Genomic DNA, 12,270 nt, shown 5'->3' on the forward strand with positions numbered 1-12,270 from the left:
TCCTTTCTGAAGGAGCCCTGGGGTTTTCTTCTGGATGCCTGGCCACTTTTCCTTTCAAAACCACAATCCAGAACCCCCACCCCCTCCAAGGCAAAGGAACACTGAGGTTGGGTCATCTACATAAGAAGCAGTAAAAATGACCTCAGAAGCATGAAAAAAACAAGTATCAGTACATAGGACCCTATCAGAGAGCAGGGGGGGTCACGACGCATGCCATTTCCAAGGTTTGCTCTACGTGGAAAGTACCATGACCAGCCCACCTTTGGCTTCGTCCTGGGTTGGGGGGGAGGTCTTCGTCCAGAGGTTGGAGGGCTTGGGAGACATGCATGCACTGGGAAGGCCATCTCTACAGGAGTTTTCCTGGCCCTCTGGAGGAGGTTCTGAGATGCTTTCTTGCAGCTGGGAAAACTTCTTGAAGGAGGGTCTCCTCCCTGGCCAGGGTGTTGGTGGGGGGGGGGAGCCCTAAGTCACCTCCAGGGGGCTGTTCTGGGCATGTTGGGTGGGACTCAACGTAGGGCCGGGCCGCCCCTGACCTCTGGGCGTCCTTCACTCTTGCAGGACCTGGGCATGGAGTCGACCTCTCTGGACGACGTTCTGTACCGCTACGCCAGCTTCCGGAACCTGGTGGACCCCATCACACACGACCTCATCATCAGCCTGGCCCGCTACATCCACTGCCCCAAGCCGGTAGGGCAGCTGGGCCTGAGCTGGCCACCTCTGGGGGTGTGAGGCGGGCGCCTTTCTGGTCAGAGCAGCTCAGTGTCCAGGGAGGGCTGGTCGGTACTGCCCGGGGCCCAAGGAGGACAGGCCAGCAGGGCCTGAGGTGCCCGCCCTGTCCTAAGTAAGGCCCAGCATCCACTGGTGGGGGCTGCACATGCCACTCTCAGCCCAGGTTGTGTTTGGCCCCCGGGGGTATTAAATCTGGACTCATTGCCAACATTTAAAACTCAGACCGTTTCACACATTTCTCCATATTCAGCTGCCCTCGAACAATGGGACGCTCCAGCAGCATGCATCCCCCATTTCTATAGCACTGGAGCTGAGTAACCACCCCCGTGATGCGGGGCCAGGACCGCGATGTACAGTTGTGTGTCTTGCACCCTGCACAAAGACAGGCAGACGCCGAGGTGGCAGGAGACAGGTCCGATCCAGCCCTCTCTCTGCCACCAAGTTACAGGCACCGGCGCAAGGCTGTGTCCATCCAGAGGTGGACTTTTTCTTATTTGCACAAAGGTGCCATGTAAATCCAGCAGTGACCCTGCTTGGTGCTCTCCAGGATGCCTCAGTCCCCAGCACTCCCAATGGCCTTCCTCTCTGAGGCTGAATGTCATTTTACGCTTTGCTCATGCCCACATCTGCCTGGCTTCCAGAGCAGAGAAGGAAAAGCTCCGCGGGCAGGTGCTGCTTAGCCAGCTTCTGGATGGAAGGGCCTGCCCCTCTTCCTCGCGGGGTGCCGGGCCAGCTTAGCCAGAGCTGCCCATCGTGACCCCGGCAGGGAAGGGGAGGGCCAGTGAGGGACAGGGCAGCTCCACTCTGGAATGTTTCTCTCCCATCCTCAATTTCCAGCAGCTTCCAAAAGAAAGGCTTCCAGGAAGCCAGAGCAGGACCCAGGACTGCCTGAGGGAAGCTTCTGCTTCCAGAGTAGGATTGAGGATAAGAGGGAGGAGGTGGTGGTCAACCCCACCCTTCCCTTGGCCAGACACTACAACATTGCTCTGGAGCTGAGCCTCCATCCGGGCCTTTGTCTAGGGCCTTCTCTCTGGCCCTGGGGCTGTCTGGGGCCAAGACTCTGAGGTGAGGAGCGAGCTCTGAAGGGCTGGGAGCCAGTCTGGGGCAGGTGTGGGGGTGGGTTGGGGCTGGTGGTGGGATGCAGCAGAAGGCAGGGATGTGGGGCTCAAATATGGGATGGTAAGAAAAAGCGGGTAATGAGGGTTGGCAGACTGGGAGCCTCAAAGCCTGGGGAAGAGGGGCTGGTGCCAGGAGCCGCCAGGAAACCAGCTGGGCCTGGAATCACCTTCACTTCTCATTCCGATTCTATCTGGCTCAGCCCGGGGAAGCTGCGAGCAGGGTCTGTCCGAGGCCTAGCAGGTGCCAGACCTCTCTGCCTTTTCTGGAACATGAATTCACATGCCCACGGGTGACCGGGTGACAGATCGCAGGGCACTCGAAGCAGCTCAATTGGAGAGATGTTATTTTTATGCCCATTTTAGAGTTGAGGAAGACCAAAGTCAGGTAATGAAGCAATCTGCTAATGGGTACACCGCAGGTGTGATTTGGGGCCCAGTTCCGGGCAGAGTGCAGGCTGGTGCTCGGGCGCTGGACCCCTGTGCTCCCAGTGCTCTTGGCGGGGGTGGGGCTTGTGGGGCTGCATCTGGGCTGGAGGAGGAGGGCGGCCTGCCTCCCTCCACATAGGAAGGGCCTGCAAGTGGGTAACTGCCCATGCCAAACCACAGGACACGGGAAGGACAGGTGGCCCAAGGGGTTCTGGGCTGAGATCCATCCCCTCCCGTCTGGGTGGAGACTACAGGGGCCGTACCTGGGGGGTCTGAGCTCAGGCTGCTGCCACACGTTACCCCTGACTGGGTGGCTTAGAAGCAACAGAATTGTGTTGCTCACAGTTCTGGAAGCTGGAAGTCCAAGATCAGGGTGCCAGCCAGTAAGGTCCAGTTCTGACGAGAGCCCTCTTCCCAGTTTGCAGATGGCTACCTTCTCGTTGTGGCCTCACGATGGTAGAAAGCAAGCCAGCTAACTCTCTGGCTTCTTCTTATAACCCTCATGACCTCATCTAATCCTACTTTCCCCCCTAAATGCCCCACCTCCAGACACCATCACCCTGAGATGGGGTTCAACCTATGAGTTGGGGGGTGGGGGACACAAACATTGGGCCCCCTGCCTGGGTGTAGCTTTCTCAGGCCTCTTCATTAGCTGAACTGTGTTTTCCTCAACTCCAAAGGCGAATGACAATACCCTCTCCTGGAGAGCCCTTTGGAGAGTTCAGTGAACTGATTCAGGAGAATGTTCCTGGCACAGCTGAGCACCCTATACACAGACGCTAAGCTGTACCTAGTCAGTGAGCACCCACCGTGGGCCAAGCAGGTTGCTCAGACCCAGCAGGTCCGTGGTGGGACACTGAGGCAGGGAGTGGGCTCAGAGTCTTGGAGAACGAGGGGCCGGCCTCTGATTTCCCGATTTCCAGAGCCAGCCAGGGGTGTCAGCCCTGTCGGAGGCCTCGGGGCCTGGCTGGTTCCCCTTAGCCATACCCAAGGCCATGAGGCAGGGGAGGCCCTTTGGAAGGACTGTCCTGGTTGTGGTTGAGGCCAGGGTGGGAGGTCCTGGTTCTGGGGCCCCGGAGCTGGGAATAAGGACAGCCCCTGATTGCACCATCCCTAAAACCTGAGCTGGCTTGGGGCTGGCCAGGACTTCCTGTTCTTAGCTCTTTCATCTGAGAACTTCAGATCAGAGATGTCAAGACCATCAGCCATGAGGGGCCATCGCCCTCAGTGGAGACATGAGACAAAGGAAATAGCCCTTCCTCGTCCAATCTCGGTGAAGCATCCACCGGACCAATAACTCCACCAGCAAGATGACCCCCTCAAATGAGTCCCAGCCTACCCAAAGTCCCCTCCTGTGTCCCAGCTGGACATGGGCCTAGGCCCTAGAAGGCGGTGGGTCTGTGTGTGCCCCGAGAAGGAGGGGACAGGCAAAACCCCATCCCTCCCATGACTGTGTGTGATCCATCCACAGCCCAGCTTCCAGCTCAAAAGTCACCCACCTCTTGGACATCTCTGCCTGGGTGTCCCTGATTCGCCACCCCTCCCCCACCCAAAACTCATCCCACCATCAGCACAGATCATGTAGCAGGAAAGTTCAGAGACCCCTTCCTTCCCTGGGCCCCAGCGCCAGCCCCGCACTTCCCACCATGCCTCCCGGCCCTCTGCTCCGGGAGCAGCCAGGGAGCAATCTGCAAGGGAAATTGGATCACCTAAGTACCTCACTGAGAAGCCTTCCACGTGGGGTGGTGTCGTACTTTCACTAAAACCCAAACCCCGTTCGTGGCCCCGCCTGAATCTCCTGTCTCATCCTCTCCGCTCTGCTCACTCGGCTCTGGCCCCGTGGGCCTCCTCTCGGTTCCTGGAGCATCCAGGTCCTCTCCTACCTCCAGGGACCTTGCTGCCACCTCTGCCTGGGCTCCCCGGCTCCTCCATTCAGGCTCAGCCTCACGGTCGCCTCTCCAGAACCTTCTGTGACCAGCCTCATTGACATAGCTCCCCCCCATCAGCCCGCGCCCTGTTGACGGCTTCATTTCACTCACTGGTCTCCCAAGTCATCTGGCTTATTTATTTGTCAGCTGGCATATTGTCTGCCTTCCCCCAGGCGAACAGCAGTATTGCCAAAGGGACAGGAGATGACATCTGTGTTGCTCGTAGTTACATCTTGCATCAGGCAGGGCCCTGGCGGGAAGCGGGCCAGCACATTCCATTGTGAATTTTCAGGAGTTTAATAATGGGACTATTTCCAGGGTTGTGGGCAGGGGGAAGGAAGCCAACGGGGGATACTGAGACACCCCAAAAACTAGCAGCAGTAGGAAGCTGTTATCAGAAAGAGGCCATGGGTACAAGCCATGACCGGAGCCGTGACCAGAGCCGAGAACACCTTTTCCAGAATCGTGCTGTATTTTTTATTGTGTGTAGCAAATGACCCCAGAACTCGGTGGCTTAAAACAGTCGACATTTATCCCTGTGCAGTCTCTGTAGCGTGACTAGGTAGTTCTAGCTTAGGGTCCCTCAAGACAGTGGCCAGGGCTACAGGGATCTACAGGCTTGGCAGAGAGTGGCAGGCCCCCTTCCGGGCTGGCCCATTCCTTGGCTGCTGACAGGAGGCCCCAGTTTCTTGCCATGTGGGTCTCTCCATAGGACCGCTTGAGCTTTTCCCACGATGGGTAGCTGGCTTATCCCAGAGCAGGTGATCCAAGAAAAGAGGCAGGCAGACACCACAGTGTCTTTTATGACCTCGCCACATTCTATGCATCACCCAGATCAACCCTGATGCAGTGCAGCAGACTACGGGAGGGAGCAATGACAGGAGGCCAGGATCCGTGGGGGCCGTCTCGGAGGCTGGCTGCCACACCACAGGCTAAAGCCGAGAGGGTGAGAATGGGAAGGATCTTTCCTCCTGCCCTCGGATCTCACTCCAATCACTCTCATTAGCTGAGCCCAACTGGAAGCCGGGGCAGGAGGGCCGGCGGTGCTGTCTATAGAGTTCAGCCTTCCAGGCACCGAGAAGAGCAGAGAATGGACTCAGGGTAGGGAGTAAAGGCAAAGCCCAGCAAGTCTCCCCATATCTGGAGGAGCATCCAGCTTGTAGGAGGAAGGACAGTCAATATCTGATGAATGAATTTATGAATGAGTGAGGGAAGCCTTTGGGCTCCCAGTAGTGGCGGGCTGTGCTTGTTTGGGGTCTGGGGGAAGCGTACAAAGGGGCCTGGGGAAGCCAAGATGGCAGGTGGGAGTCACCATCTGACAGGTGAGAGGTGGAGCAGGGTCCGGGTGCTTGTGGGACTGCAGTCTGCCTTGAACATCTTTCCTGATAAGTCAGTGAGAGTCCCTCAGGGTCCTCTCCAGGGCCCTGGGCAGAGGCGGGGCCGGCGGGGGGGGGGGGTGCCCAGTGCTGCGGGCCCCTCGCTCCACCCTGTGATGCCCAACCACCCCAGACTTGCATCATGCCCCTCTCCTTCCTTCTTCCTTTTCCATGGGTGGCAGGAAGAGCGGCAGAATTGATTCCACAAACCGCCTTTGAGCCTCGGGTGTGGGTGAGGGTTCTGTTGCGCGTCAAGCTAGGAAGAGAATTTATCCTGATACCCAGGGGCCCCATGGGGCCCAAAGGCAGCCAAGCTTGGAAGGAGGGGCCACAAGGACAGAAGAAACGCAGGGCAGGCATCTCTCCATCCCTCCTCTCGGCTCCCCCGGACCTCCCTCTCCATTCTCGGGGCTCTGAGTCTACTCGGGGCGGCGTCCAGCCCTGGGAGCGGACGGGGGTGTGTGTCGTCGCCAGGAAAGGGCTGGTTGGCTGCGTTCTGCCAGTACCCGCTTCTGGACCAATCAGCTGCAGCTTGGCATGGGGTCTGGTTGCACAAAGGGGCTGCTGGGCCTCACCACTTTGAGCCTCCCTCCCCTTCCAGCCCCTGCCTCCCCGCCCCCCTTCTCCAGCTCTGAGCCAGTCCTGCTTTGTCCTCTTCTCCGTGGGAGGGAGACCTGGAGGGGGCTTCGAAAACTCCACGGAGTTGCGGGGGTGTCGGGGGGGGATTCGATGGGCTTGCAAATGATAGAAACCCCTCGAACCCACCTAGGCCAAAGATTTATCCCCGGGAGGGCAGCGCAGGGCGGGATGGCAGGTTGGGAAGGATGCCAGCCTCGGAGCCGGGCTTTTGCGTCCTGATTCCATCTCACAAGCTGTGGGGCTTGCCAGTGTAGTCAGCTTCTTTGTGCCTCGGTTCCCTCATTTGTAAAGTGGGGGTAATGGTAGCGCCCGTTTCATAGGATCGTTGCGAGTTACGGGATTGTGAAGAGCTCGTGCAGGAAGCGCAGGGGCGACGCCTAACAGAGCAGAGGCGCAGTAAACGGTAGCTGTTGTTCACGTAGCCCAGACGAACAGAAGGGAGCTCTCACTTCTGTGAGGACACGAGCTCACGTTGCGTCTCAAATCGCCCGTGAGGTGACCGTATCTGTTGTCCTTGTTGGTGAGGAAACAGGCTTGCTCAGTCTCCCAGGCGGGGAACGGCCGTGAGCGGTCAACCCATTGCGGCGCCCTGCACACAGCTGCCCCCTTGTGGCAGTGCCGGCGCACTGCGGCGGCTGCTTTGCCGCCTTTTCCTCTCTTTGTTTCTCTCTTCACAGCCCAGGCCCAGAGGATGACACCCCCGCCCCCACGCCCGCCGCCCCCCGGAAGTGGCTGAACGAGCAGCCGAAGCTGAGTTGGAGCAGGTGCCGTGGGAGAGTGGCGATGTTCTGGCCCCGGGGTGGTCCCAGGAGTGAAACTGGGCCGACCACCCAGTCCCACCTCTCCCTCCCTCGGGCCTTCTTGTCTCTCAAGCTTTTGAACTGGTGTTTCTCCAACTTGGCGCCACAGGAATCATCCGTAGAGCCTTTAAAAAAAAAAATCCCTGCGTGCAAGATGCCCACCCATGCTGGGGGTGGCCCAGGCAGGGTTTTTAAAAGCTCCTTGGTGATTCCAGGGTGCAAGGGCCCCAAGTGAAGAAGCTCTCAATGCGCCATCTCTGCTGTTACCTCCCATCCTCCCTTTGGCCTCCAGAGTTGGCCTTCACCGGGCCCCCCCATGACCGCCCCTCCCTGAGCCTCTTCTGGCCAAGGCCTCCTCACTGGAGTCCCACCAGCCCTTCTTCTCCTTGGTGCCCTTGGCTACACGTGCCTTGTCCATCCCTTCAGGTCCGGTGTGTCCTCCCCTTTCCCCGTCAGCTCATTCCACGGCCAGAGGGTAGATCAGAGGCTGGTGAATGTGTCTTGAGCCCCAGCCTCATAAATCCAATTGCATCTCCCGGGAGGGGTCCCTAGGCCCCTCAAACTCTACGTGGTTCCAAGTGAGCCGCGCATTCCCGTCCTGCCTTTTCATCCCCTTCTCTCCCGAAGCCCCTCGCCTTCTACCCAGGTCCCAAGCCCAAAGCCTGGATCCTTCCTTATCCCCGCCCTGCCCACACCCTCTCCATCCCGCGCACTGTCAGTCCAGTGTGCGGGCCCCCATCACTTTCGGGGCTTTCTGCAGGCCTGGCAGGGGTGCCCCAAACCACACAAAGCAGATGGGACTGGCCCTGAACCACTCTCTGTCGGAGGGACAGTCCCAAAATGCAAACGTGATCCTGCTCTTCTTCCTCCATTGAGCCCTTGTCTGCTTTTCCTGCTTCCCATCTCACACACCCGTACGAGGAGGCTCAGCAAGAAACTAAGCTCTAGAATCAGAACATGGCAACCCAGGGAATGCGAGTGTAATCGCCTGAAGCGACAGGTGACATTTATCAGACAGGCAGGCCAGGGCAGGAGGAAGTGAGGTCCTGGGAGAACCAGAGACCAGAGGTGCTCTCTACACCGATTCTATTCCGTCTTGAGCCTCTGTCCCCTGGATCCCTGCTCAGATGCTTCACCTCTTCGGATCCTCAACACCCCCTTTTCCTACCTCTTCTCCCTCTCGTCTCCCGTCCTCAGGGTCTTCTTCTCTTGCCTTGCCAACAGCTCCAGCCCTGCTCTCTATGCCTCAGTTTCCTCCTCTGTAAAATGGGGCTAATGAAAGCAGTTCAGCTCTGGGGTGTTGTGGGAATTCCATGAAGTCCTAGCGTAAGGTCCGTGTGCAGCAATCCAGGTGACAGATGACAGTGGCTTGGACCAACGTGGTAGCCGTGGAGGTGGCGAGAAGTGACCAGACCCCAGATTGTCCCCTGCTCCTGTAACACCCCCAACACCCAAACCTTTGCACACATTTCCTCCTCACTCGGGGATGCCTCTTGTTTCTTCTCTCCATGCAAAAATCACGAACCCATCCGCCCTGAAAACCCCAACTCACAGGTGAGCCTTGCGGGGAGGAGTCATCCCCTTTACCCTGCCAGAGTTTTGCATGTCTTTGTTGCTCTTCTAGTTACTGAGGTAGTGAGCATTCCTGCAGAGCTTGCTGTGAGCTGAGCGACAGTCACAGGCCTCTGCAAATAGTGACTCATTGCATTCTCACAAAATGCCCCGTGAGTTGGGTTCTGTTATCCCTTCACGGAGGAGGATTGAAGGTCAAGTGACTTGCCCAAGGTCACAGAGGAGGTAGCAAAGCAAGGGTTCATATCCACATGGTTTGTCTCCGAGTCCCTGCTCTTAAGTACTTAATATGCTGAGTCTCCATTAGCAGAGTGATGATGGTAACAACCGTCAAGCTGACCTTTATTGAGTGCTCACTGTGTGCCAGGCACTGGACGTGAGCTTGTGGTTGAACTTCACACGCTCTTGGCACCCCCCTCCCCCAGGGCTTGGTGACTGTCTATTGAGTTGACTTCCCTTGGGATGGAGATGGAGTCTCTAGCATCTCTCTGCTGCACACATTAACCCAACGTAAGTTTGTCAGGGCCTCCATAACAAAATACCACTTAAACAACAGAAATTTATTTTCTCATAGCTGTGAAGGCTGGAGGTCCAAGATCAAGGTGTTGGCAGGGTTGGTTGCTTTTGAGTCCTCTCCTTGGCTTCTCCAGGGTCCTCACATGGTCTTTCCTCTATGCGTGTCTGTGACCTAATCTCTTTTCATGAGGACACCAGTCATTTTGGATTGGGGCCCACCCCAAATGACCTCATTTTAACTGAATTGCTCTCTAGAGGCCCTATTTCCACATATAGTCACAGTCCGAGATACCTGGGTTGAGGACTTAAATTTAAGAACTTGGGTGGGACACAATTGAGGACATAATGCCCAGGGTTTCAAACGCAAAAGCTGACGGGCCTGCAGCGCCTGGCTCAGTCGGTAGAGCATGCGACTCTTGTTCTCGGAGTCATGAGTTCAAGCCCCACATCGGGTGTAGAGCTTATTAAAAAAAAAAAAATGTTGGGGCGCCTGGGTGGCTCAGTTGGTTAAACGGCTGCCTTCAGCTCAGGTCATGATCTCAGGGTCCTGGGATCGAGCCCCATATCGGGCTCCCGACTCAGTGGGGAGTCTGCTTCTCCCTCTCCCTCTGCTGCTCTCTCGCTCACACGCTCTTTCTCTCAAATAAATGAATAAAATATTTTAAAAAATAAATTGAAAAAAATGCTGATGGGCCAGACAGATTACAGTAGATGAATGAACTGTGCTGGAAAAGACCTGGACTCCTCACTTGTTTATTTTCCCACTTGTGACATCATAAAAATATTTCCCTTTCTTCTTCTTGCCTAGAACAATTGCCTGGCACCTAGTAGGTGCTCAGTAAACCTTTGTTGAGCAAACGAGTGAGCAGAACGGCCCTGGCCACTGGGGAGAGGCAGGGACCATGATGAATATTGGATCAGGGATCAGCCAGCACTCAGCTCTGGTCAACTGTCAGATTGTGAATGTAGAGTTTTAGATCAATCTCAATTTTGCCACGATAGCAACTAATTCGCAGAAACCAGGGAGAGCCATTGTGCAGATCAATTTGCAAGCAACTGCTTTCTGCTAAGGGGGCCCAGCGGGAGCCAGCAGAGCAAACGTCCCCCAGCTCAGCCTGGGGGTGCCATGCTCATCCCATGGAGACAGGAAGCTGGAGGGGAGCGCCTGGTCTCCCCGGCCCGTTCCAGTGACTCAGGGGCCTCCTGCCTGTGGTTGTCTCTGCAGGAAGGCGATGCGCTGGGCGCCATGGAGAAGCTATGCCGGCAGCTGACCTACCACCTGAGCCCCCACTCCCAGTGGAGGCGGCACCGGGGGCTGGTGAAGAGGAAGCCACAGGCCTGGTGAGTCTCAGTCACCTGAGCCGGATCTTCCCTGCCCCCGCCCGGCCTCCTTCTAGAAGGGCAGCCCAGAGCGAATCCATGCCAGGCTGGGCTACACAGCACTCCCTCCCAGGGGTGAATGGAGGAGCTAGAGCCAGGGGGGTTGCCTTGGAAGGTGCCTGAAGGAGATGAGATTGAAGGAGAGTTCGGGGTTGGGTGGAGAGAGGAGCCAGGAGGGCATTCCGGGTGGGCATGAGCCATGAGGGGAGCTGCCGGTGGGGCCCTCCCTGGTCTGTGGGTTGGGAACCGGGGAGTCTGGGCCCATTCAGAAGGGGTGGGTGGGGAGGAAGACATGAGGCCTTCTAATTCCTGGTGTGCCAAATGTGGGCACTCCCACTGGATCCCCTATTTCTCCTGGATATCTCCTAGGTTGACCCAGACCCCAGCCATGCCCCTGGGCCACGCAGCAGTGAGAAGCCTCAAGGGTTTTTATGGCCCCCTGAAGAAGATTGGGGGTTTGGGGGCACATGGGACACAGAACCTGTGGGCGGAGACAGCTAGCACCGTTGGAAGCAAGTAAAGGGGAGCCTAGGACGTTAGGCTTTCTGGAGGGAGCACCCCTGCTTTTCTTGTACATGACCATGGGGCAGAATGGCTGGTGTCCTTCCCCTAGACTGGGTAGGGACAGGACTGCCCTCCCTCACTGACAAGAGCTCTGGTTCCTCTTTCCCTTCTGGACTCTTCCACCCCGAAACCAGGAGAGGAGCTGGATCCTGGAATGCATCCCCAGGTGAAGGAAGAGAGTGAGTCAAGGATGGGGCTCTAACTGGGCTGAAGTCAGGAGCTGTACATGGGGACAGAGCAGAGCGGGAGGACCCGTGGGACCTGGAATGCCACGAGGAGTCTGTGACCTAGTTCTTTAGGGTTGAAAAGCTAGAAACGTGAGCTCTGCTGGAATCCAGGAGCCTCCTCTTCAGTCTCCCCAGCACTCCTGCAGGCTTCGTCCATTCTTCATTTCAAAAGCCTCACTCCCCTCGGGAGGCTTCCCATCACACTAGTCAGTGCCTAGGACAGTGCCTGACACACAGCGGGAGCTTAAAACCCCTGCTGAAGGAGTGAATGAGGTAGGGGCTATTACTGTCGCCATTTGACTGGCCACGATCACCCAGCTGCTAAGGGGCAGGGCTGAATTCAAACCCCAGGCTCAGGTCGTTAACCACACGCTACCTATCTCCCAGGTGTAATGGGTCTGCTTTATTAGTGACACTGACCACAGCCAGTCCTTCGGTCACCCTGAACAAATGCCCCGCAATGTTTCAAGCACTTAGAGGTCACGCTCTGAGAGGCAAGAGGAGGAAGCTGTAAGCAGCCTTCCAGCTTCAGATCTCGAGGATAGAGACTTAACGTTGTTTTGCCAAGAGGAAGTCCAAGGCGTGATCCTTGGGCTGCTAACGTTAACCTGTGTTCTTGAAACAGGCTGTGAGCCCCCTCTACCTTCCTCTCTCCCACCGTTAGGACCCCAGGGCTTGTCTGGGGTACCTGGAAATGGGCAGCTCTGGCCGCAGAGCATGGACCAGGAAGAAGAGCAAGGAGTACCAGATGGCAGGGAGTGGAAGGGGGTGCAGAGCCCTGAGCCTCCAGGAGTCAGCAGCTACCGCCCCCCCCAGGCTCAGAGCCCCTGCACCCTCCCCTAAGGGCTCTCCCTAAGGATTGCCCATCTGGTGGGCAAGACTGTCTTGGAACACAGGCCTCAAGAGACTTTGTGCTGCTCTTGGGGAAGCAGGAAGCTCAGTCTAGATGATTCATACTGTCATCAGCAAATATTCATTCATCATTCTCGCGTACA

The 12,270-nt window shown here is 57.0% G+C and overlaps 1 protein-coding gene across 2 annotated transcripts in view; it reads left to right on the forward strand.

Annotated features, from left to right (window-relative positions):
* The window catches only part of LRRC75A (leucine rich repeat containing 75A), a 44,618-nt gene that overhangs the window by 29,882 nt on the left and 2,466 nt on the right, over positions 1 to 12,270 (forward strand). Inside the window, exons 2-4 of one of the 2 annotated variants that reach the window (XM_064583025.1) lie at positions 559 to 687; positions 10,330 to 10,445; positions 11,183 to 11,227. In XM_064583025.1, the coding sequence (XP_064439095.1) occupies positions 559 to 687; positions 10,330 to 10,445; positions 11,183 to 11,227 (290 nt within the window). The remainder of the gene's footprint in view (positions 1 to 558; positions 688 to 10,329; positions 10,446 to 11,182; positions 11,228 to 12,270) is intronic. The other variant, XM_045889802.3, reaches the window with a different exon arrangement.

The sequence above is a fragment of the Mirounga angustirostris genome, unplaced genomic scaffold (genome assembly GCF_029215605.1).
Source record: "Mirounga angustirostris isolate CCGP_5_RB_7025 unplaced genomic scaffold, mMirAng1.0.hap1 SCAF_17, whole genome shotgun sequence".
Classification (NCBI taxonomy): Eukaryota; Metazoa; Chordata; class Mammalia; order Carnivora; family Phocidae; genus Mirounga; species Mirounga angustirostris.